At 48.6% G+C, this 23,686-nt stretch overlaps 2 protein-coding genes and 1 pseudogene across 3 annotated transcripts; 2 read left to right on the forward strand and 1 right to left on the reverse strand.

The window, feature by feature from the left end:
* The first annotated feature begins 560 nt into the window (after positions 1 to 560).
* On the forward strand, positions 561 to 3,845 carry APOF (apolipoprotein F). The gene is made up of 2 exons (XM_021687255.2): positions 561 to 684; positions 2,874 to 3,845. The coding sequence occupies exon 2, from the start codon at positions 2,891 to 2,893 to the stop codon at positions 3,692 to 3,694; it is 804 nt and encodes a 267-aa protein (XP_021542930.2). The 5' UTR covers positions 561 to 684; positions 2,874 to 2,890; the 3' UTR covers positions 3,695 to 3,845.
* A 757-nt stretch (positions 3,846 to 4,602) lies between these two features.
* Positions 4,603 to 22,365, forward strand: STAT2 (signal transducer and activator of transcription 2). 2 transcript variants are annotated; one of them, XM_021687253.1, is made up of 24 exons: positions 4,603 to 4,656; positions 7,334 to 7,548; positions 7,706 to 7,859; positions 8,417 to 8,512; positions 8,659 to 8,748; positions 8,840 to 8,915; positions 9,361 to 9,446; positions 9,608 to 9,756; positions 15,010 to 15,168; positions 15,264 to 15,356; positions 15,652 to 15,711; positions 16,325 to 16,345; positions 16,560 to 16,653; positions 16,804 to 16,851; positions 16,932 to 17,015; positions 17,175 to 17,273; positions 17,376 to 17,511; positions 17,633 to 17,685; positions 17,812 to 17,906; positions 18,453 to 18,589; positions 18,760 to 18,942; positions 19,179 to 19,236; positions 20,512 to 20,831; positions 21,112 to 22,365. In XM_021687253.1, the coding sequence occupies exons 2-24, from the start codon at positions 7,418 to 7,420 to the stop codon at positions 21,252 to 21,254; spliced, it is 2,565 nt and encodes an 854-aa protein (XP_021542928.1). In that variant the 5' UTR covers positions 4,603 to 4,656; positions 7,334 to 7,417; the 3' UTR covers positions 21,255 to 22,365. The 2 variants fall into 2 exon arrangements, with proteins under 2 accessions (XP_021542928.1, XP_021542929.1); XM_021687254.1 differs by having other exon boundaries at positions 9,379 to 9,446.
* LOC110577743 lies at positions 10,776 to 13,029 on the reverse strand (annotated as a pseudogene).
* Positions 22,366 to 23,686: the final 1,321 nt, after the last annotated feature.

Raw genomic sequence — 23,686 nt, forward strand, 5'->3', positions numbered from 1 at the left:
TGGCAAAATGATGGGATTTCTGTACCAGTTTTTAGGAGGCACCATATGCCATCATTCTCTATTTTCCAGACTACAGTTTCTCATCTAGACCCCTAGAAATAAGAAATGAAGATCAATTCCTACATTGATACAGGCTTAGAAAGAGGTCCTATCAGGGTAATGAATGTGTTTAATTAGGGTATTGCGCTGGTATAACAAGATAAAAACAAAAGTTGCTCTGATTTGATCTGACTTGCCAGTAGGTTCTATTTTCTCATTTTTCTACCTGGTAAGTCCATTGAATAAGAACTGTTTTGGGGTCTCCTGCCCAGAAATCATTGGCATCCCTGCCTTTTGCCTCCCGGCCTCCCCAGAAGAGACTGAGGAATTTTTCCTGATCTAGGTTTAGGTCTAGAGAAATCCTTAGGGTGATAGGGATACGAGGCAGGAAAAGCAGTAGCCACAAAGGGCAATGGCCCTTTTGTCAGCATGGGGCAAAGGTGAGGGGGAAAAGCCTGAGCCAGGAAGAGGTGGATAAATATTTGTGAATATTATGTCCTTCACTGTTTTCAGAAGGGCCAACTTTTTTTGGCTGGGGTGTAGAGAAGGTGAGCTCTAGGAAGTTGTCATTCAGATTAGAGAAGCACCGAGGAAAGGACGTGTTTGGACCATCTTGTTCCTCTGGCTTGTTTCCTTCTGGAGCAGGTGAGGACTGCCCACAGCTTGTAAGGGTGGGGGCGAAGCTATGTCCAGGCTACCTGAAGTTTCCAGGGGTAGAATCACTTCCTAGCTTTGACTAGTCTTAGTGTCTCTTTGGCCCAAGCCTTTCCCCACTTCCCACCCCAACAACTACTTCTTTCCTGTTTCCTGTGGGCTGTTCCTGCTGACCCACCATGATCCAGGCTGTGCTACTCCTTTGCTGTGTCTTTTTGTTTTTTTAGATTTTATTTTTAAGTAATATCTACAGCTAACATAGGGCTCGAACTTACAAGCCCGAGATCAAGAGTCTCATGCTCTACCGACTGGGCCAGCCAGGTGCCCCTTTGCTGCGTTTTGCTGTTCCCATTGGCTGTCTTTCCAAGAAATGCCCAGAAAAGGGCCCTGAACTTCCAGCCATCTTTCACAAAAACTGGCCATCCTCTGAACACACTCTCCAGCCAGCTCCCTCTCCCAGATTCCAAGACCTGCCCAGATCTCTTGCACATTGCCTCCTCCTTAGCCCCTCTGCCTGAGTACCTATCCAACTTGGCTCTGGGGGTGGCCCTGGAGGAGGCTGGCTGCCCGACTGAGGCCCACATTCTCAGCTTCAGCTTGTTAGGATGGGAGGAAAGGACATCACTGAAACTCTTCTCCATGAGAGGAGAGCACAATGAGGAGGAAAGCATTGGCAATACTAAGGTCACTCAGGGATCTGCGGGGACCTGCGGGGAAGCTTGGATGAACCTAACACTCAGCTATTTACCCTGAGGAATGTATTGCTGGTGGCAAATACACACATTGGTGTGATTGGTCTACCAGCCATCTGCCATGTTGCGGGTGGCACAGTTCAAAGATGTTGCTGTCAGTATCCCCTAGAGCTGCAGGAATGCGTGTTGGGAGTGTGCGGAAGAACTAGGCAAAAAGCTGAAGCACCCTCCAAGTTAAGAACCTCTGAGTGTCTACGGATGATGACAATATAATTTATCAAAAGTTCCACAGCTATCTGGGAGTGCTTTAAGGAGAAATTCATTTAGGAATTTGTCTAGGCTTACTTCAGATATTCAATGCCACCTAGGCAACAAGCATCTTTTCTCAGGACTACGTTTAAGGATGGGACATAGTAAGTAGTTAGAAATGTAAAAGACCAGGGGCGCCAGGGTGGCTCAGTCGGTTAAGCGTCTGCTTTGGCTCAGGTCGTGATCCCAGGGTCCTGGGATCGAGCCCCGCATCGGGCTCCCTGCTCAGCGGGGAGTCTGCTTCTCCCTCTCCCTCTGCCCCTCTCCCCTGTTCCTGTGCTCGCTCGCTCTCTCTCAAATAAAATGTTAAAAAAGAAAGAAAGAAAGAAACGTATAAGACCACTCAGGACAGATGTACCTTATTTCATGCGAGTGGTAAAACACACATGGGACTGGTGTTAGCCTTGAGCCTCCCCACTTAGTATTGCCCGGCCCCTAGTTCTTATTCCATTTTGCTTTTTTTTTTTTCTTTTCTTTCAGTCATCATATACTGTGCATGTAATATGTACTAAGCATGAGAGGTAATTTAACCTTTTTCGCATTCATCCACCCTGTACTAAATCCCCAACCAAGTAGATGCTGCAGCTCACTAATTTAATTCTTAAACTGAAAAGAGATACAATAAGAGAGAATCATAGAGATCTAATCTCTAATCTCTGACTCTGGGTCTCCCAGCTCATAGCGTGAGCTAGAGTGGAAAAGTGACAGGGACATGTCAGAAATGCCAAAGAACAGCGTCTTAGGTGTTGAGGTCAATGTGTGACAAGGGGACAAGGCTTGGGCAGCCAATACAAATGGACAAATATTTGCAGAGATTGCATCTCTTACTGATTATGGGGGAAAGCAAATATCTCCTTTCTTCGGGGCAGAGAAGTGGGCAGAACTGGATTGAGGAGCAACCAAACCTATCAAGACAGTCTCGCTCCTCACATGAACTTTGTGGTAATTTGGGGCCCTGTATAAATGGGTGGAAATAAAGCAGAGGAAGTCTCTGGTGACTTGAAGATGGGGAAGGCCAAGTGGGAACAGTTGGGCTGCATTTCCTGATTCTTGGGCCTTTACCTAAACATAACAGAAGTTTGGAGATGATGGATGAGGTGTGCCCTGAGTCATGGGCTCCTTTCAGACCACAGCCCTTAGGGAAATGGTTTGTATGTTTCTGGTTTGTCCCCTCCCCAGTGTATTCTGTTTCAGACATGTGTGACCTCAGATTCATCACGATACAAGTTGAGCTGCTCTTTTGCTACCTCCTGCTGTCCCCTGTGGATGTCATTTCATATGGAAACCGGACAAATATTCCCTTGAGATCCTGGCCACCTTCCTCAGACCCCTTGTCCTGCCAGACTCTGCTCCCAAAGTCCCTGCCTGGCTTCACCAACATGGCTCCTCTACCCAAGTTCCTGGTAGCCTTACCACTGGTGATCGCCCTGGAGAAAGCTGGTTGCCAGGCTGATGTCCGGACCCTGCAACTTCAGCTGTACCGCCAGGGGGGTGTAAAAGCTACACAGAAACTCATCCAACATCTTCAAGAGCTCCAGAAAAGCAGAAGCACAGGGAGGGCAGCTTCAGTGGATGCCCTGGCCTCTGCTCTACAGCTGTTGGCCAGGGAGCAACCAGGCCCAGAAAGGGCCCGACGCTCCCTCCCTACCAATGACTGTGAGCAGGAGCAGGAGCACGGTGTGCACAATGTAGTCAGGTTGTTTCCAGCAATTGGAACCTACTACAGTCTCGGCACAGCTTTGTATTATGCTGCTCTGAACTGTTCAGACAAGGCCAAGGAACGAGGCCAAGATGGGGTCATAGATATGGGTTATGACCTTCTGATGACCATGGCTGGATTGTCTGGGGGACCCACAGGACGACTAATCAGCGCTACACTTAAACCTACAGTGAAGGCTGGTATTGAACAGTTGATCCAGTATTACTATGGGAAAGAGGCAAACACCGCTCTGCCAGAGATCAGCATGGAGGACTGGGGGGGGGACCTAAGATGTGAGTGACCTGGAAGAAACAACTGCCATGGCCCTTTGGTGTTAGTTCACCTCCCTGATTAGTTCAGGGCTTATATAATGGCTATGACTTAGATCCTGGGAATGGCAGTCTTGGGATATAAAAGGTGGTGATCACAAAATGAATAAATCTAATATTTTGACAAGCTGTAATGTGTGTATGTTCAAAATCCCAATCTCTGGTTTGTTATCAAGGAGGAAGGCAGTGCTGTAAAATGCAGGAATTTTAAAGTTTGGGGTTTGGAGTCCGAGGATTTAGATTTGAATCCAGGCTCCACTTCTAAGAGCCTCAGTGATCCCTGACCAGTAACAACTTTTACTCCACACTCGGTTTTTTAAAACCTCTAAAGTAGTGATAATCATTTTCACCTGGATGGGTTTTGTGGCAATTAAAAACGAAACAATGAACCTCAAGTTCTTAGCAAGGTACCATCAATAAATATTTATGACTACAGCTCGTCCCCTCCTATCCCGAAGTGTCGAAATTCCGGTCCCACCTCTCATGGAGCTCTTACAGCCTGCAGCGTCCTGGACCAGTCTCGGTTTTCTTCCCAAGGCAAGGGTTCTCGGAAATCAGCTGTTATAGCCCCAGGCTATTCCATTAATCGGACTCCTCCCTCCGCGGACACGGGGCGGGGCGCAGTTGAGCTTTCCCACCAATCGCTGGAGCTGGGGGGGTGTGGTTTCGGCTCCTCTTGTCCCGCCCCGCGGGGAGAGGACTTGTGGCGGCGCCAATGACTTAGGAAAGTTTGGCTGAATGGCAGCCAGCGTCGGGGTTGCCAGGCAGCGAATGGCGAGCTCCCGAGTTCAGCCGTCTGCTCCAGACCGTGAGCTACAAGGGGGCGGATCTGAGGGGCGGGTCGAAGCCGGGGGCGGAGCCCGCGCCGGAGATTTTGCGGCCGGAAGCCTTGCCCTGAGCCGCTGGAGAAAGCTGGGATTGAGACCCTTACCAGGTACGGGCCCAGAGGGGGCGTGCGGGGGTCTGGGTGCAGGCGCGAGTTCCTACCCGGGAAAGGCGGCAGGCCCCGGAGGTACGCCCCGTAGTGGTAAAACTCCCTCCCCAGGTTGAAATAGCCGTCTCCTGCTGCATAACCGAATCTCCCCATCTAGCCCAGCTCTCCAACCCTAACACCCGTCTTCCCAAACTCCCCGGCAGCCTCCGATACCCTTAGCCGATGCTTTTACCTTCCGGTCTTAGTCTTAATTTGATTCTCACCAAAAAAACGATGTCTAAAGGTAGATACGATTTCACTTCCTTCGTTGTTATGTTAAGAAGTATAAGGCACAGGGGCACCTGGGAGGCTCAGTCGTTAGGCGTTTGCCTTCGGCTCAGGTCATGATCCCAGCCTCCTGGGATCGAGCCCCGCATCGGGCTCCCTGCTCGGCCGGAAGCCTGCTTCTCCCTCTCCCTCTCCCCCTGCTTGTGTTCCCTCTCTCGCTGTGTCTCTCTCTGTCAAATAAATAAAATCTAAAAAAAAAAAAAAAAAAAAAAAGAAGAAGAAGTATAAGGGACAGAAAGGTGAAACGATTTGCCTGTGGTCACATACAAATTGCAGTTCTTTTCCAAAAAGCTGATTGAGCACAAAATATATGCCTAAAAGAGTGAGGGATAGCTGGAAAAAAAGTTGTGTTAAAGCCTTTAACCCTCGTGTTTGCGATCTATTTGGGAAGACCGTGGGGTTTTTTTGTTTTGTTTTTTCGTATTTAAACCTCAGGGGTAACTTGCCACCTTGCTCTTTTAATACTAACCGAGATTGGTTCCTTGAGAAGTGGGGCTTCTCCATTTGTGGTTTGGTTTTTTTTTTAAGATTTTATTTATTTATTTATTTGACAGAGAGACACAGCGAGAGAGGGAACACAAGCAAGGGGAGTGGGGGAGGGAGAAGCAGGCTTCCGGCGGAGCGGGGAGCCGGATGCGGGGCTCGACCCCAGGACTCTGGGATCATGACCTGAGCCAAAGGCAGACGCTTAAGTACTGAGCCACCCAGGCGCCCCTCCATTTGTTTTTTTTGTTTGTTTGTTTGTTTTGTTTTTTTAAAGATTTTATTTATTTATTTGGCAGAGAGAGAGTGGGCGTGAGCACAAGTAGGCAGAGCGGCAGGCAGGAGAGGGAGAAGCAGGCTCCCCACCGAGCAGAGAGCTGGACGCGGGGCTCGATCCCAGGATCCCGGGATCATGACCCGAGCGGAAGGCAGATGCTTATCAACTGAGCCACCCAGGCGCCCCCCATTTGTTTTTGTTTGTTTGTTTGTTTGTTTTAAAGATTTTATTTATTTATTTGACAGAGAGAGACACAGCGAGAGAGGGAACACAAGCAGGGGGAGTGGGAGAGAGAGAAGCAGGCTTCCCGCGGAGCAGGGAGCCCGATGCGGGGCTCGATCCCAGGACCCCGGGATCATGACCTGAGCCGAAGGCAGACGCCCAACGACTGAGCCACCCAGGCACCCCTTGCCATTTGTTTTTTTAAAGCAGTGCAGATGCATAGTTTAAAAAGCCAAGCACTAGTAAGAGGATTAAAATGAAAAATAGGAGCTTCTGACCAGTCCTTTCCTCCCTGTTTCTACTTCAAAGAGGTAGAAAAGCATCTCATGATTATTCATACTGTTGGAAGAGAATCTCTCCCACCCCAGACATTTTTCTTTCATTTGTAATAAGATCATGTGACCTTTTTAAGACCACAGATGTATGTAAATACTCTTTTCTGTTAGGTTCAGGCTGCAGCAAGAATAAGTTTTGATTTCCTAAGAAGACAGATGGCAGGGGGCAGGGAAAGAGAGGAAGAAAGATTCTTAGCCCAGCCTACTTGGTGACACAAAAACCAGTTTGGAGTGAAATTTCACTTTCACAACAAACACCTATGCTTTCTTTGCCCAACCCTGTTTTAGTGGAGGGGGGGGGAATAAAAGAAGAAATTTCTGGGTTTTTCACAAAGTTGATAATCTACATGAAGAATCAGAGGTTGATAGAGGTCTTAAAAGTATCACAGTCATGGGCGCCTGGGTGGCTCAGTTGGTTAAGCGACTGCCTTCGGCTCAGGTCATGATCCCCGGAGTCCCGCATCGGGCTCCCTGCTCAGCGGGGAGTCTGCTTCTCCCTCTGACCCTCCCCCCTTCTTGTGCTCTCTCTCTCTCTCTCTCTCTCTCTCTCTCTCTCGCTCTCTCAAATAAATTAAAAAAAAAAAGTTTTCGGTCCTTGATAAAGCTTTGGGGCCAGCAGGAATCATGCTGAAATAAATAGTTATGACCCATTTATGATCTTGAAATGCTCCAGCATAAGTGAATACAAATACAAGCAAATAAATCTAAAATAAATTCATTGAGGGTGGTAGATGAAATAAAGATGGTGGAAATATTGTTTAGTGAAGCTGAATGATGGGATGGGTACATGGATGATTCTTGTACTATTCACTCTACTTGGTGTGTGTTTGAAAATTATTAAAAGAAAAGGCCCACATACTGGAGCTCTTAAATAGTACTCCCTGGAAGGATATGAACCAAACTGATAATACTGGTTACCTGTGAAGAGAAGGGGAAGGGACGAAAATTGGGAGTGGGGTCAATGTAGCTTGAATTGTGTGTGTGTATGTGTGTATTTTTTTCTTACCTGTATAATTAAAAATTTTTATTGTAGTGATAAGCAGTCATGAAACTGTGGATGATTTAATCCAGCAAAATTTCCGGTTGGGTACCTGCATCCTTCAGACTCAGACCCCAAATGGCGCAGTGGGAGATGTTGCAGAATCTCAACAACCCATTTCAGGATCAGCTGCACCAGCTGTACTCAGATAGCCTCCTGCCCATGGACATTCGACAGTACTTAGCTGTCTGGATTGAAGATCAGAACTGGTGAGCGCCTCAGGAAGTTGGGTGCGGGTGGAATGAGGAAAGTAATTTCTTCTGAGACCCCAGGATCCTGGAGATACCGAGGGTAGGAAGGGGTTAGAAGGCCTCAAAAGACAGTAGCAGCCCTGCGGAGATACTAATCCTTGTTCCTGGTCCCCAGGCAGGAGGCTGCACTGGGCAATGATGATTCCAAGGCTACCGTGCTGTTCTTCCACTTCTTGGACCAACTGAACAACGAGTGTGGCCGCTGCAGCCAGGACCCTGAGTGCTTGTTACTACAGCACAACTTGCGAAAATTCTCTCGGGACATTCAGGTACTTGGAGGAGCCAGGGACAGCCGAAAAGCTGAATAGAAAGGGGACTGAGGGGGCGCCTGGGTGGCTCAGTTGGTTAAACGACTGCCTTTGGCTCAGGTCATGATCCTGAAGTCCCGGGATCGAGTCCCGCATCGGGCTCCCTGCTCGGCAGGGAGTCTGCTTCTCCCAGTGACCCTCCTCCCTCGCATGCTCTCTGTCTCTCATTCTGTCTCTCTCAAATAAATAAAATCTTTAAAAAAAAAAAAAAAAAGAAAGGGGACTGAGTGTAGAGGAGTATGGTTTAGGGTATGGAACAGGACCTGGAGATGTGAAGGGATGGGGGCAGATCTGGGGAAAGGGAGGACGAGGTCTGGACTTAGGGGATCACTGGCAGAGAGAAAGGCAAAGTCTAGATGACCCTGTTGGGAAGAGGCTAGGTTTTAGGGTACCAGTGGTGAAGAGGGGAAGAGCTAGGGGCCCTGAAGGGGGAAGTCCTGGGGTCACTGGTGGGGAAGGTCTGGAGGACTAGATCAATGACAGTTGAGTTTAGTCAATTCTTTATCTTCCTACTGCAGGCCTTTCCCCAGGGCCCTACCCAGTTGGCTGAGATGATCTTTAATCTCCTTCTGGAAGAAAAAAGAATTCTGATCCAGGCTCAGAGGGCTCAGCCGGTAAGAACAATTTGTAGTGATTTTTGAATGCTCTTGGAGTAGAGAGTGACCGTGGAAAGGACATCACATCCTGTGATACAATTGCAGGCCTGGATTTCAGGGATGAAAGGTCAGAATTGAAATGTGCTCAGAGGCTTTTATTTCAGGAGCAAGGAGAGCCAGCCCTCGAAGCACCCGTAGAGAGCCAGCAGCATGAGATCGAATCCCGGATCCTGGAATTAAAGGCTATGATGGAGGTTAGTGGATGTGGCAAGAGTCGGGGTGGGTAGCGCTCAGCCTGCTGCCTCCCACAGAAGCAGCCTCATCTGGGTCTTATCCCCTCTACAGAAGCTGGTGAAATCCATCTGCCAACTGAAAGACCAGCAGGATGTCTTCTGCTTCCGATATAAGATCCAGGCCCAAGGTAGGAAGCAAGCATACCGAGGGGTGGGGGAAGACAGATGCCTGCTGGGAGGCCAAGGGTGGAAGAAAGGGGAAGTGAAAAGCCCCAGGAAGCAATAATCCTCCTCTGGCTTGTACACCACCCCGGCTCCAGTCCCTCTGCCAGGCAAAGCTACAAGGGCTGGTGGATGTTATGGAGGTTGCGCTGGAGGTGTGGCTGAGGGATAGTTGGTGGACGTTGGGGGAGATGCGTGGAAAACTGCTTAGCAGATTGAGTGGGCTTTTAGTTCCAGCATGACCATTCAGAATTCGCCCGAGGGCCCAGAGGTGCCTCTGCTTTGCTTGGTTCCCCTTCTTCCCCCTTCAGAATTCCCCCCACCTGACTCTGACTGCGGTCCTGGTCAGGATGGAGAGGGGAAGGAGCCCTAGGTCTGAACCTCTGTCTCACTCCTGCTCCTGCCATCCAGTGAAGACACTCTCTTTAGATCCCCATCAGATGAGACAGCAGCAGCTTCTGCAGGAGACTCTCAATGAACTGGACAAAAGGAGAAAGGTGGGAGGCAGACAGAGGAAGTGGGCAGCAGGGAGCAGGGGCAAATGAGGGATGTGGGAGCCCTGGCCTCTTAGCCTTGGCTTCTTGGTCTCTTCCTCCCCGGTTGAGTGGTGGAGGGTGATGGTGAGAAGTGCTCACCACTCACTCTATGTCTTTCGTAGGAGGTGCTGGATGCCATCAAAGCATTGCTAGGCCAACTAACGACCCTCGTTGAGCTACTGCTGCCCAAGTTGGAGGAATGGAAAGTCCAGCAGCAGAAAGCCTGCATTGGAGCCCCTGCGGATGGAGGCTTGGAACAGCTGGAGAAGTGGTGAGAGGCACCTCCCACCTGCCCTTGTCCCAGCCACCCTGCTGTGCTTTTGTACATTGTAAATGGTGAATTGTAAGGAATTTCCTCATTCATGTAATGAATTGCCTATCTAGGCAAGAGCTGTTGCTGTCCTTACTCTCTGCTCGCCAAAATGATCCCGGCTCCCTAGTCTGACCACAGTGATCACGCAGGGAACCCGGAGCCCAGTCTTTGCTTTGGTGAAAGGAATGGATTAATCCACAAGGTGGTTTCTCCTTCCTTTTTAATCACCCAAGAAATAGATTTTTTACTTTTTTTTTTTTTTAAGATTTATTTATTTACTTTAGAGAGAGAGAGAGAGAGAATGCGAGCAGGGCGAGGGAGGGAAGGAGGGACTGAGGGAGAAGGAGAGAGAGAATCCTTAAGCAGATTCCCTACTGACCGTGGAGCCCAGTGCAGGGCTCGATCCCAGGACCCTGAGATCACGATCTGAGCCGAGATCACAAGCCAGCCGCTTTACCAGCTGAGCTACCCAGGTACCCCTCTACTTTTTTTTTTTTTAACTGTAATGACTATAATGTCAAAAAAAAAGAGTGACCATTACCTGTTATTATCTTACTACCCAGATGTAGCTACTGTGATACATTTTGTACTATTTTGAGAACTGTGGTTTTTGCTTTTTAACTTAGCAGTGTATTACAGTATTTACCCAAGTTATTTTTTTTTTAAATAAGACAGGCTGATTTTTTTTTTTAAGATTTTATTTATTTATTAAGTAAACTCTACACCAACGTGGGGCTCGAACTTACCACCCTGAGATCGAGAGTCCCATGCTCTACCACCTGAGCTAGCCAGACACCCCTACCCATGTTTTTGGGTTGGTTTGTTTGTTTAAGTAGACTCCATGCCCAGCATGGAATCCAACGTGGGGCTTGAAATCATAACCCTGAGACCGAGACCTGAGCTGAGATCAAGAGTCAGATGCTTAACCAACTGAGCCAGCTGGGTGCCTCATACCCATGTTATTTTTAATGGTTGCCTTATAGTTCCCTGTATGGAGGTAACATAATTTAGTTAATGAACTCCTATTTTTGGACATTTAGGTTGTTTTTTAATTTTTTGCTATTTTTTTTAGTAAGCTCTTTTATATTAATTTTTTTGTGATGTGGAAAAAATATCTAGTATGCCTTTCAATGTACTTAGAATACCTACTGTTTTAAATACTTTCTAATGAGAAAACTCATTATAATTTATTAAAAATGGGGATGCATGGAGGGCTCAGTTGGTAGAGCATGTGACTCTTAATCTTGGGGTCATGAGTTCAAGCCCCATATTGGGGGTAGAGTTTACTTTTTAAAAAAGTAAATAAATAATATTTTAAAAAGTAAACTATTGGGGCGCCTGGGTGACTCAGTTGGTTAAGTGTCTGCCTTCGGCTCAGGTCATGATCCCAGGGTCCTGGGATCTAGTCCCACATCGGGCTCCCTGCTCAGCGGGGAGCCCGCTTCTCCCTCTCCCTCTGCCACCCCCCCTGCTTGTGCTCTCTCCCCCGCCCCTCTGTCGAATAAATAAATAAAATCTTAAAAATAAATAAATAAAAAGTAAACTATTAAGAATGAATCACAACAATGTTCATGTAAATTGAAAACAGGTATATAGGGCTTAGCGTACAGAATGACTATTTTTTATTTTATTTTATTTATTTTTTTTTTTTTAAAGATTTTATTTATTTATTCATGAGAGAGAGAGAGAGGCAGAGGGAGGAGCAGGCTCCCAAGGATCAGGGAGCCCGATGCGGGACTCGATCCCAGGACCCTGAGATCATGACCTGAGCCGAAGGCAGACGCTTAACCATCTGAGCCACCCAGGCACCCTATTTTTTATTTTTTAAGATTTTATTTATTTATTTGACAAAGAGAGAGAGAGCACACAAGCAGGGGGAACAGCAGAGGGAGAGGGAGAAGCAGGCTTCCCGCTGAGCAGGGAGCCCGATGTGGGGCTCGATCCCAGGACCCTGGGATCATGACCTGAGCTGAAGGCAGATGCTTAACCAATGAGCCACCCAGGCGCCCCTTTCTTTTTTTTTTTTTTTTTATTTTTTTTTTTATTTATTTTTTATTTTTTTTTTTTTTAAAGATTTTTTTTTATTTATTTATCTGAGAGAGAGAATGAGAGACAGTGAGCACGAGAGGGAAGAGGGCAGAGGGAGAAGCAGACTCCCCGCCGAGCAGGGAGCCCGATGTGGGACTCGATCCCGGGACTCCAGGATCATGACCCGAGCCGAAGGCAGTCGCTTAACCAACTGAGCCACCCAGGCGCCCCAGGCGCCCCTTTCTGATCAACCTTGTGCTGCTCCATAATCTCACTTTTTTCTTCCCTTTTGAAGATCTCACCTTCCTGGTGTCTGGGTTTATGCAACTTCTTGAAGTAAGCATCAGTGCGTACTGATGAGTGAGATGTTGAGAATTTTCACACTGCTGATAGCAATTTTGGTGGAGGAAGCAATGACAGATTTCTGGTGTGTTCTTCATGGCGGAACTCGATTGAGGGCCGGAGGTCCAGTCACAAGTAGCAAGCCACTGCTCAAATGCTTTAGGAAAACCACCCTCTTGCCTCTGTGGAGCCCAGTGAGGATGATCACAATGGGGCCAGGAGGGGCGCCTCCATGGCTCAGTCAGTTAAGTGTCTGCCTTCCGCTCAGATCATGATCTCAGGGTCCTGAGATCGAGCCCTGAATGGGGTTCCCTGCTCAGCAGGGAATCTGCTTCTTCTTCTCCCTGTGCCCTTCCCCCTGCTCATGTTCTCTTTCTCTCTGTCCCAAATAAATAAAATCTTAAAAAAAAAAAAATATGGGGCCAGGAGTGACACTAGCTTGCAGTTTTCTCACATGCTGACGGAAAGGGTTTTTTTGCCGTGGCTCAACAGTTTTCAAGCCACATCTTCAGTAGGATAATACCTAGACATTTTGTGAAGTTTAACCACTCAGGTTCCACCATTCTTGTCACCACCAACTGGTTTTGTGACAGTAGCAAGAACCTTCTCCTTTTTCTTTTCAACTCTGGATTTAGCTGCTGAATACTTCCTGTTGTACATGGCCTTTCTGAAATACATAGCCAATGGGAAATATCTGCCAATTCCTCTGACTAGGACAGGGTTTTGGCTACAGTGGGGCTTCCCTTTCTTTAGCATTTTAGCCTTGAGGTTACCCTTCTTAATCTTGCCACCAGCATCAGCCTTCTTGGCTCCAGGTTTCTTCTCCTTAGCATCTGGCTTCTCATATTTTTCACCCACCATCTTGCAAGATGGGAAAGGATTTTTTTTTTTTTAAAGATTTTTTTTATTTATTCATTTGACAGAGACACAGCGAGAGAGGAACACAAGCAGAGGGAGGGGGAGAGGGAGAAGCAGGCCTCCCGCGGAGCAGGGAGCCCGATGCGGGGCTCGATCCCAGGACTCTGGGATCATGACCTGAGCTGAAGGCAGACGCTTAATGACTGAGCCACCCAGGCGCCCCAAGGGAAAGGATTTTTTTTTTAAGTTTATTTATTTATTTAAACAACCTCTACACCCAATGCGGGACTCAAACTCACAACCCTGAGATCAAGAGTTGTATGCTCCTCTGACTGAGCCATCTGGGCGCCCTGATTTCTTGCTATTTTAAACAGTGCTGCAGTAAATATCCTCATAGCTACATCTTTATTTACATCCCTAATTATTTCTGTAATATAAATCCCCAGAATTGGTATTCCTGGGTTAAAGGATATACCTATTCTTTTTGGCGGTGTTATTGTTATTGTGTTGATCCTTTGTTTCATTGTTTGTTTTGTTTTTAAAAATTTTATGTATTTATTTGAGAGAGAGAGTATGGGGTGGGGGAGAGGGGCAGAGGGAGAGAGCGAGAAGCAGACTCCCCACTGAGCATAGAGCCCAACATGGGACTCAATCCCAGGACCCTGAGATCATGACCTGAGTGAAAGTCAGTCGTTTAAACCTCCGACTCTTGGTTTGGGGCAGGTCATGGTCTTGGGCTCATGGGATTGAACGCCGTATGGGGGGCTCCCCACTCAGAGTGGAGTCTGCTTGAGATTCTTTCCCCCTCCTTCTCCCTCCCCCTTTTCTCCTCCCCCCCCCCTCTAAAATAAATAAATAAAATCTTTTTTAAAAAAGAGAGGAGGGTGCCTGGGTGGCTCAGTCGTTAGGCGTCTGCCTTCGGCTCAGGTCATGATCCCAGAGTCCTGGGATCGAGTCCCACATTGGGCTCCCTGCTCCTTGGGAGCCTGCTTCTCCCTGTCCCCCTCCCCTGCTTGTGTTCCCTCTCTCGCTGTGTCTCCCTCTGTCAAATGAATAAATAAAATCTTAAAAAAGAGCTTTGATTTTTCTGATTATAAATATAATGTGTCCCAATTGGAAAAAAAATTCAGACAATTTAAAAGAAAAGAAAGTAAAAACTACCCATCTGCATAACCTTATCATGCAGGGGTACTCATTGTTAGGGCTTTTAAATACATTTTTTTAGATTTTCCCTATGCATATACATAAATATACATCTATACATCCGTTGTAAAGATTTTATTTTTAAGTAATCTCTACACCCAATGTGGGGCTTGAACTTACAACTCCTTGTGTTCCCTCTCTCGCTGTCACTCTCTCTGTCAAATAAATAAATTTTTAAAGATTTTATTTATTTATTTGACAGAGCACAAGCACGGGGAGCGGCAGGCAGAGGGAGAAGCAGGCTCCCCACCGAGCAGGGAGCCCGATGTGGGACTCAATCCCAGGACCCTGGGATCATGACCGGAGCTGAAGGCAGATGCTCAACCAATTGAGCCACCAGGCGTCCCAGAAATAAATCTTTCACCAGTTTTTTTTTTTTTTAAAGATTTTATTTATTTATTTGACAGAGAGAGAGACAGCGAGAGCAGGAACACAAGCAGGGGGAATGGGAGAGGGAGAAGCAGGCTTCTTGCCGAGCAGGGAGCCCGATGTGGGACTCGATCCCAGGACCCTGGGATCATGACCTGAGCCGAAGGCAGACGCTTAACGACTGAGCCACCCAGGCGCCCTCTTTCACCAGTTTTATATGTGAAAGTGGCTCTGATTTTTATTTCTTGGATTATGAATCATGTTGTATAATCTTTCATATGCTTCCTGGGTTCTTTTTTCGTCCCAATCAGTTTCTGCCTCTCCACATAGTTAAAGGGGAGCTTCTGGAGCCTGTCTGGGGGCACCAGGAAACTCATCAGTTCTCTCTCTCTCTGGAATCCTATCACCCAGGTTCACAGCTGGAGCCAAGCTGTTGTTTCACCTGCGCCAGCTGTTGCAGGAGCTGAAGGGATTGAGTCGCCTGGTTAGCTATCCGGATGACCCTCTGACCAAAGGGGTGGACCTGCGGAAGGCCCAGGTCACAGAGTTGCTACAGCACCTGCTCAGAAGGTCCAGAGGCCAGGGTGGGGCCTCCCGGGAGGGGCAGAAGGAAAGAGCGCGAGGGGCCGTTCTTACAGAGCCTGAGCTGTATATTCTCTCCGCAGAGCCTTCGTGGTAGAAACCCAGCCCTGCATGCCCCAAACTCCCCACCGACCCCTCGTCCTCAAGACTGGGAGCAAGTTCACTGTCCAAACAAGGTTGGCATTTCAGAACTCATTCCTGCTTCTTTTTTCCAGCCCTGGTACTACTGTTTCCTTTCTGGCTTTACAGATCTTTCTGCTCTTGTCTTCTCTCTTTTCTCCTCAATCCACCTTCTTCTTCTTCGTCTTCATCTTTGTCTTCATCGTCTTCATCGTCTTTGTCGTCTTCGTCGTCTTCATCTCCTTCGTCTCCTCCCCCTCCCCCTCCTCCTCCTTCCTTTTCTTCTTCTTCTTCATCTGTCCAGGAGATTAAAGCTGACTGCTTCCCCCTATCCACCTCCCTTCCCCTTAGGCTGCTGGTGAGACTCCAGGAAGGCAATGAGTCACTGACTGCAGAAGTCTCCATTGACAGGTAAGTTGGGGCACATGGGACCATGGGGCGGCCAGGACATGGGCTGCTGGGGCTGAGGAGACACGCATTCTTCACCATCAGGCCCTGGGGCTGTGTTCTTATGCTGTCGATTCCTACCTCAGAAATAATAACTCCTCGCTTTTTTTTTTTTTAAGATTTTATTTATTTATTTGAGACAGAGAGAATGAGAGAGAGAGAGCATGAGAGGGGGGAGGGTCAGAGGCAGAAGCAGGCTCCCTGCTGAGCAGGGAGCCCGATGCGGGACTTGATCCCGGGACTCCAGGATCATGACCTGAGCCGAAGGCAGTCGCTTAACCAACTGAGCCACCCAGGCGCCCAATAACTCCTCGCTTTTGTTGAACACTATATGACATGCAGCTTGTCACGTCCTCATTTGTCACAGGAACCCCGTGAGTTAGTTAGGTATTATCAGTGCGTCATTCAAATGAAGAAACAAGCCCAGAGAGGTCATGTCTCTTGTGCAGGGCCACATGGCTAGAGAGCGCAGATCTGGGTTCGAACCCAGGTCTGTCTGATCCTAACGACTAAATTCCTAACTCCTACCCTGTTTTGCTTCCCAATGATTTTTTTTTTCTTTTTAATTTCTTTTCAGGAATCCTCCTCAATCACAAAGGTAGGTGTCTGACAAGATGCTGCAAACGTTTGTGCACTGCATGACCTGCACAGCCACATGGGGGCACAGACGAGGGGGAGGTTTATTTGGTGGGGGTACGGACAAAGGGAGAAGGGGAGGTCTGACATGAAGTGGAATTTTTGTTGTTTTTCCTGCTGAGTTTGTAGAGTAACTCTGCTCCTGTTCTCCATATATCTTCTTCCTCCTGGAATAGCTTCCGGAAGTTCAACATTCTAACCTCAAACCAGAAAACTTTGACCCCCGAGAAGGGGCAGAGTCAGGGCTTAATTTGGGACTTCGGCTACCTGGTAAGAAGGACTAGTACCTTAAGCTTCTGGTCCAGTGGAACAGGCTAAGGGAAGTTCCCAGGCCTTGGGAAGTCTTGAGGCAAAATAGGGGGTACTGGGGACCCTGGAGTCCCCACTCTGGCATTTTTCTCTCCTTCTCTCAACTCACAGACTCTGGTGGAGCAACGTTCAGGTGGTTCAGGAAAGGGCTGCAATAAGGTGAGGGCTGGACAGAGGATCGGGGGATGGGAGGAACTTGCCAGAGGGCCCTCTGACCGTTGTGTCTTCGGCTGTCCTAGGGAGTGCTGGGTGTGACAGAGGAACTGCACATCATCAGTATTACAGTCAAATACACCTACCAGGGTCTGAAGCAGGAGCTGAAAGTGAGTGAAAATGGAGGGCAGGGAGAGATGAAGCAGATTTGGCCGAAGGCATTAAGGAGGGGTTAAATAGAAGCCTCTCAGCGTGGGAAATTCTCCCCCTTTGCCCCTGTCAGAGCTAGAAACATCACATCCCCCCTCTGACTCCTGTTTTCTCTTCAGACGGACACCCTCCCTGTGGTGATTATTTCTAACATGAACCAAGTCTCCATTGCCTGGGCCTCGGTTCTTTGGTTCAATCTGCTTAGCTCAAACCCCCAGGTAGGAGGTGGGGCCAACAGTGAGGGAAGGCCAGGAGGGGTGTGGAAGCTTGGTACGAGGGTGCTCCTTCTGAGCCATTCTGCCCTCTTCCTACCCTTGCAGAATCAGCAGTTCTTCTCCAGCCCCCCCAAGGCTCCTTGGAGCTTGCTGGGCCCTGCACTCAGTTGGCAGTTCTCCTCCTATGTGGGCCGAGGCCTTGACCCAGACCAGCTGAGCATGCTGAGGAACAAGCTGTTTGGTACAGACCTCCTTTTCTCTCACCTTTCCCTAGCTGTTGTTTCCCCAGCCTTCCATCCTTTCTATTCCAGGGACCCTAGCCTTGCCTCCTTCCATTATCTGAACTGTCTGTCTGCCCACAGGGCAGAAGTCTAGGATGGAGGGTGCATTGTTATCCTGGGCTGACTTCACTAAGGTAACTCCCTGCATCCTGTGCAGCTAGATCTAGCCCCTATGCAAACACTAGTCCTTCCCCGCCTTACTCCTTCTGCTCACTGCGGGCACCTCCATGTCTCTTCCTGCCTTCCCATTCCTCCTGCAGCGAGAGAGCCCTCCTGGCAAGCTACCATTCTGGACGTGGTTAGACAAAATTCTGGAGCTGGTACATGACCACCTGAAGGATCTCTGGAATGATGGGTAAGGCCTTGGTCAGCCTCCTTCTCCCCATCCCTCGCTTTCTGCCTTTCTGCACTTGAGAGCGGACTCCGGGCTCCCTCATGTGGCGGAAAGGGAGAGAGCAAACACTGGTGCGAGGTTGCAAGGTCACACCCCCTCCCATGTGCCAAACAGTCTTAGGCAGCGCGCGTCCAGCATCTGTTGTGCTCCAGAGCCTGCTGGGCGCTCTTTATGAATTCTCTCGTTTAAGCCTTACAACCACGCTGAGCCGCAGAGAAGTTAGAGAATTCACCCAATGCGTAGAGTCCTGTCTGAATACAAGCCTACCTCTTCCCACCACACTGCCTGCTCATTTGTGTAGCACTTTGCCTTTTACAAGGTGCTTTTCATCTACGTGACCTCGCGGAAGCCTTGCACCTCTTCCAACCCTGGAAGGTGGATACTGTCAGTAAGATGAAGTGACTTGGCCAAGAGCGAGGGCCAAAAGCTGGCACCTCTCTCCCCGGACAAGGAGAGCGGGAGAGCAGGGAGGCGGGTTGGCCTCACAGCAGCTTTTCTGTGTCTCAGACGCATCATGGGCTTTGTGAGCCGGAGCAAGGAGCGCAAGCTGCTGAAGAAGACCATCTCCGGCACCTTTCTCCTGCGCTTCAGTGAAACGTCGGAAGGGGGCATTACCTGCTCCTGGGTGGAACACCAGGATGATGGTCAGCTGCTCTGCCCCGACGTGCCCACAGCCTGTCCTCTCTGCCCCTCGGCCGGCCCTGGGCTTCCCTGGCTCTGTCCTGAATCTCTCAGCAGACTTGGGGTTGGACAGCCAGGGCGGGACATCCCAGGCCCCACCTCTTCCTTCAGGCCTGCCTGTTCCCTTCTACAGATAGGGTGCTCATCTACTCCGTGCAGCCCTTCACCAAGGACGTGCTGCAGTCTCTGCCGCTGACCAAAATCATTGGCCACTACCAGCTGCTCACTGAAGAGAACATCCCTGAGAACCCACTGCGCTTCCTCTACCCCCGGATCCCCCGGGATGAGGCTTTCGGGCGCTACTACCAGGAGAAAGGTGAGAATCATGGACATACGTCACTGGAAGGTGGCAGGGATTCTCAGGCATCTACAGATCCAACGCCTTTCTTCCAGACGTGGAAAAACTGATAGCCAGAGAAGTGAAAGGATTTGTGCCTAGGACACTGCTGGTTAGCAGGGAGACATGATTATCAGGACCATTTGCACGAGGGGTCCTGGGGCTCTGCGTCCAGCCCCCTGACCTCCCTGTCCTCCTGCGTGTGTGCCCCACAGTTAATCTCCAGGAACGGAGGAAATACCTGAAACATAAGCTCATCGTGGTCTCTAACAGGTGAGAGATGCATTTTTCGCCCATCCTCCCTAACCCTCGTGGGCTGATGTAGTGACCCAAACCTGCTTAGTTCACCTTGCCGGCCTTCTCTCCTACTGACCCATACTCTCCAGCCTCTAGGTTTTTTTTCTCGTTCTGCTAGCCTCTTTCCTCTCTAGTGTTCTGCTGCCATCCTTAGATTGTTTCTACAGGGCTTTCCTGCTCATAATCGTCATAATCACTGATGTTCATGGGCATCTACTTGAAGCATGGTACTAGATATTTTTTTAAGAACAGATTTTTTTTCGTTTTATTGAATTCTTTTGAGAATCCATCCAAGTAGGTGATAACAGCCACGTTTAATGAAAGTTTATTATATGGCAAGTACAGGGCTAAATGTTTGTGTTTCGTTTCTTATTTATCGAATCTCCGTAATAGTCCCGTGAGGCAGACTTGGGTATGACTGTAGCTGAAGAACCTGAGGTTTAGTGTGGTGACGTGGCATGCCTATGGCACATGGCTAATAAAGGATCCAGGTCTGCCAGATTCCAAAGTGCTTCTTTTAACCATCCTACTGCCTTTCAAGTGTTATTAGGTGGCGGTGTTCCCTTTTTATCGATGGTAAATCTGAGGCTCAGAAAGCTGAAGATCACCCATCTAATAAATGATAGGATTCGGGTGCCTGGGTGGCTCAGTTGGTTAAGCGACTGCCTTCGGCTCAGGTCATGATCCTGGAGACCCTGGATCGAGTCCCGCATCGGGCTCCCTGCTCGGCAGGGAGTCTGCTTCTCCCTCTGACCCTCCCCCCTCTCATGTGCTCTCTCTCTCTCATTCTCTCTCTCTCAAATAAAAATAAATAAAATCTTTAAAAAAAAAAATGATAGGATTCAAACTCTGGCAAGCCTGATTCCAAAGCCTGGGCTCTTAAGCCCTCTGCTCTGTTGCTCTGTTGCCGCCTTCTTCTTCTTCTTTTTTTTTTTTTAAGATTTTATTTATTTATTTTAGAGGGAGAGAGAGCGAGTGAGTGGGGGCAGGGGGTAGAGGGAGAGGCAGAGAGAGAATCTCAAGCAGACTCCGCCGCACTGAGCGTGGAACCTGACTCGGGACTCGAGCTCACAACCCTGAGATCATGACCTGAGCTGAAATCAAGAGTCTGACACTTACCTGACTGAGCCACCCAGGCGCCCCCGCTCCGTTGCCTTCTTAGCCTAGAGAGAGAGTCTCTGCTTGCTCAGCCATTCCCCACTTCACCTAAACAGCCAAGCCCGGCCCCTTTGTCTGTATTGCGTTATCCAGACAGGTAGATGAGCTGCGGCAACCGCCGGACCTTAAGCTGGAGCCCGAAGCGGAGTCATTTGAGCTGGAGTCGGGCCTGGCCCCATTGCTAGAGCCCGAGCCAGGCCTGGAGTTAGAGCCACTGCTGGAGGCAGGGCTGGATCTGGGGCCAGCGCTGGAGCCCCTGTTGGAGCCCTCACCAGATGTGGTACAAAGAGTGTCAGAGCCAAACATGGGACCAGAGCTGAAGCTGGGGCCTATTCTAGAGCCTGAGTCACCGGCAGTGCCAGAGCCAGATTTGCCCCATGACCTGAGACACCTGAACACTGAGGAAATGGAAAGTAAGTGATGAGCCAGGGCTGGGGAAGAGAGGACACATTCCCTTTACCAACTGCCCTCCCTTACCCATTATAGAAAAGGCTGAGGCCTAAGCTCCTCATTGGAGGGAGGCTCATTTCTTTGTGATTCCTTTTATTAGAAAATGTACATGCCTCCTCCTTCCCTGACCTGAGTGCCTCCTCAGGCCTTGTTCAGGCCTCTGCTGCCATCCTCCCTCATTTTCCCTGCTGGGAACTCCTTACCTAGGATCAGGGCCTCATTTCTTTCTTTGGACTACCTTAGTCTTCAGAAACGGTATGAAGATTGAAGAAATCATGACAAATGGTGACCCACTGTTTGCTGGACAGAACACCGTGGATGAGGCTTATGTCTTCCACCCCAGCCATTTCTACACGGACGGGCCCTTGATTCCTTCTGACTACTAGGAACGACATTTCCTCTGTTCTTCCTGTGTCTTTTGTCCTTCCTAGCCCCCACATCATGATGTTGCTCTCCAAGGATGGAAAACCCATTCTAAGCTGGTTAACTCTGGGTTTGGGAGTGGGAAGTGAAGGCAGACTATGGGTAAGGAACAGGCACCAGTGAATCAGAATAGATGTTAGCCATGGCTCTAACTGGGATCTTTGAGGCCAGCTGCTCTTTGGGGAGGTATAGGAGTTCTGAGGGTAGGCCAGCGCAATTAGGCGGTACTTAGAGGGCTCAGGCACTTGGAGTGGCTTCTTTCCAGTATGGGAGGAGTCAACATTTGAATAGTTGGTAAGGCTAACGTGGTGGTGCCCACTAGCATTGGCCATCGGTAGGGAACAGAAACGTGATAGGATTCCATTTCTCTCTTCTGGTTCTTTCATGTCTAGAATAAAACCTTTTCCTTCCTTCTTCCCCTCACTCCTGATTAAAGTCCTAAATTCCTTTGGTTCCTGCAGAGACTGAGAGCTTTCTGCTTCAGCCCACCATGTGAGGCTCCCCTCAGAAGAAGGGAATAGGAGATAAACCTCCTCTGCTTACCAGTCTCCTCCCCTGCCCCCCCAAGCTGGCCACACCCATTCCTTCCCCTAAAATGATCCTGCCAATCTAATATGCCTGTGAAGCTTTGCACAATAATTTACTCTGTCTAGTCTCCACTTCCTCAATGCTTAGGAGACGAATCACTCTTGGAAGCCAGGGATGGTAGGGTGGCTGGGAATTTAGGGATCGCTTTTTATAGTATTAGATAGAATTTGGTGTTTTTACAGACAAGGAGAAGCCCTGGGTCTTAGATATTCCTCTATTAAGATAACCATTCATTCTTTTGTACAATATATTGCTTATCTGAAAGAGTTTCTATTCCTTGGGTGTGGACCTGGGCAAAAACCAGGTTCCCGGAACTTAGAACCTTGAATGTTTATCATGGGGCTCCGGACAACCTCACACGTTACTCATCCCCAGGGAACCCCAGGACAACTGCCATTGCACTAAAATGTGTCTCTAGGGGTGCCTGGGTGGTTCAGTCGTTAAGCGTCTGCCTTCGGCCCAGGTCATGGTCCCGGGGTCCTGGGATCAAGCCCCACATCGGGCTCTCCGCTCAGCGGGAAGCCTGCTTCTCCCTCTCCCACTCCCCTCTGCTTGTGTTCCCTCTCTCACTGTGTCTCTCTCTGTCAAATAAATAAAATCTTTTAAATAAATAAATAAATATAAAATGTGTTCCTAGTGTAACTTGAGATGGCAATAAATAAATAAATAAATAAATAAATAAATAAATAAATAAATAAAAATAAAATGTGTTTCCAGTATAACTTGAGATGGCCTGAAAGTGAGGCCCTGTACATATGGCTGTTTTCTGGCTGGTATGTTAGAGGAATAGTCCTGTTCAGAAAGAGGCTCTTCTGAGCAGAAGTGGCTAATAAACTTTGTACTGACCTAGAAGTGTTTCCTCTCTGAACTTCTTTACTTCTCTGCTCACAAAGAGTAATGTCTTTGGAGACACCAGCAGGCCATGTAGGATCGAGGTCAGCAAATCATGACCTGTCTTCCAGCCACCCCAGTAGGCACCCTCTTGTAATGTTTTTCTTCTCACCCCCCTGTTTAGAACAGCTTTTCCTGTCCCTTAGATTCTTCCGGGGGGGGGGGGACGGCGCTGAGAGCCATCTATGAGTTGAGGGTATGGTGAGCGGTTCTATAACTAGCCCATTGTCACTCGGCTGGTTGGTGACAAAGCCAAGATACAAGCCTGGGTCAGTTTGACTCCAAAGCCCATGTGTTTTTAATGTTGTGACTATGGAGAAAAGGAAGGGGAATGACCACAGTAGCCTTCCCCTTCTCTTTGTTTCAAAGGTAGTTGACCTCCCCTTGGGTAGTCAAACCCTCTGATGGGGCTCACAGATGTCCATTTAGGGAGAATCCCCATTAATTTGGGGGATTTACCACCATCTTCCTGGAATGCCCTTCCTGCTCAAAACAGCTCTGACTTCTGATCCTGCAGTGATTCGGACTCCTGTCTTTGGCCAAATACACTCTTGGCCAAGAGGCCAAGGAGGCACAGGGTCAGGTGGCAAAAGCAGTGACATTTAGGGGCCCAACTTCCTAATCTTAACCCTTGGTAATCCCATTCAGTTTGCTCAGCTATATGGGGATCCAGACCAAAAAGATCCCAGTTACTCTGTGGATACACCAGAAGGTCATGAGGATATAGCCCTCCCCACTGGAGCCCTGCAGACTAGAAGGATGCATGCTATTGTCCTTGGGCGCTATTTTTCCTTTTCCCAGCCAAGCCTAGAAATCAGACTCAGATATCCATATAAATAAGTCTTTATTGAAAAAAGTACATAATTCAGAATAAATATAATAAATAATCCTCCCCAAGCTGCTGCCCTGAGGATAA

Source organism: Neomonachus schauinslandi, chromosome 5 (assembly GCF_002201575.2).
Source record: "Neomonachus schauinslandi chromosome 5, ASM220157v2, whole genome shotgun sequence".
Classification (NCBI taxonomy): domain Eukaryota; kingdom Metazoa; phylum Chordata; class Mammalia; order Carnivora; family Phocidae; genus Neomonachus; species Neomonachus schauinslandi.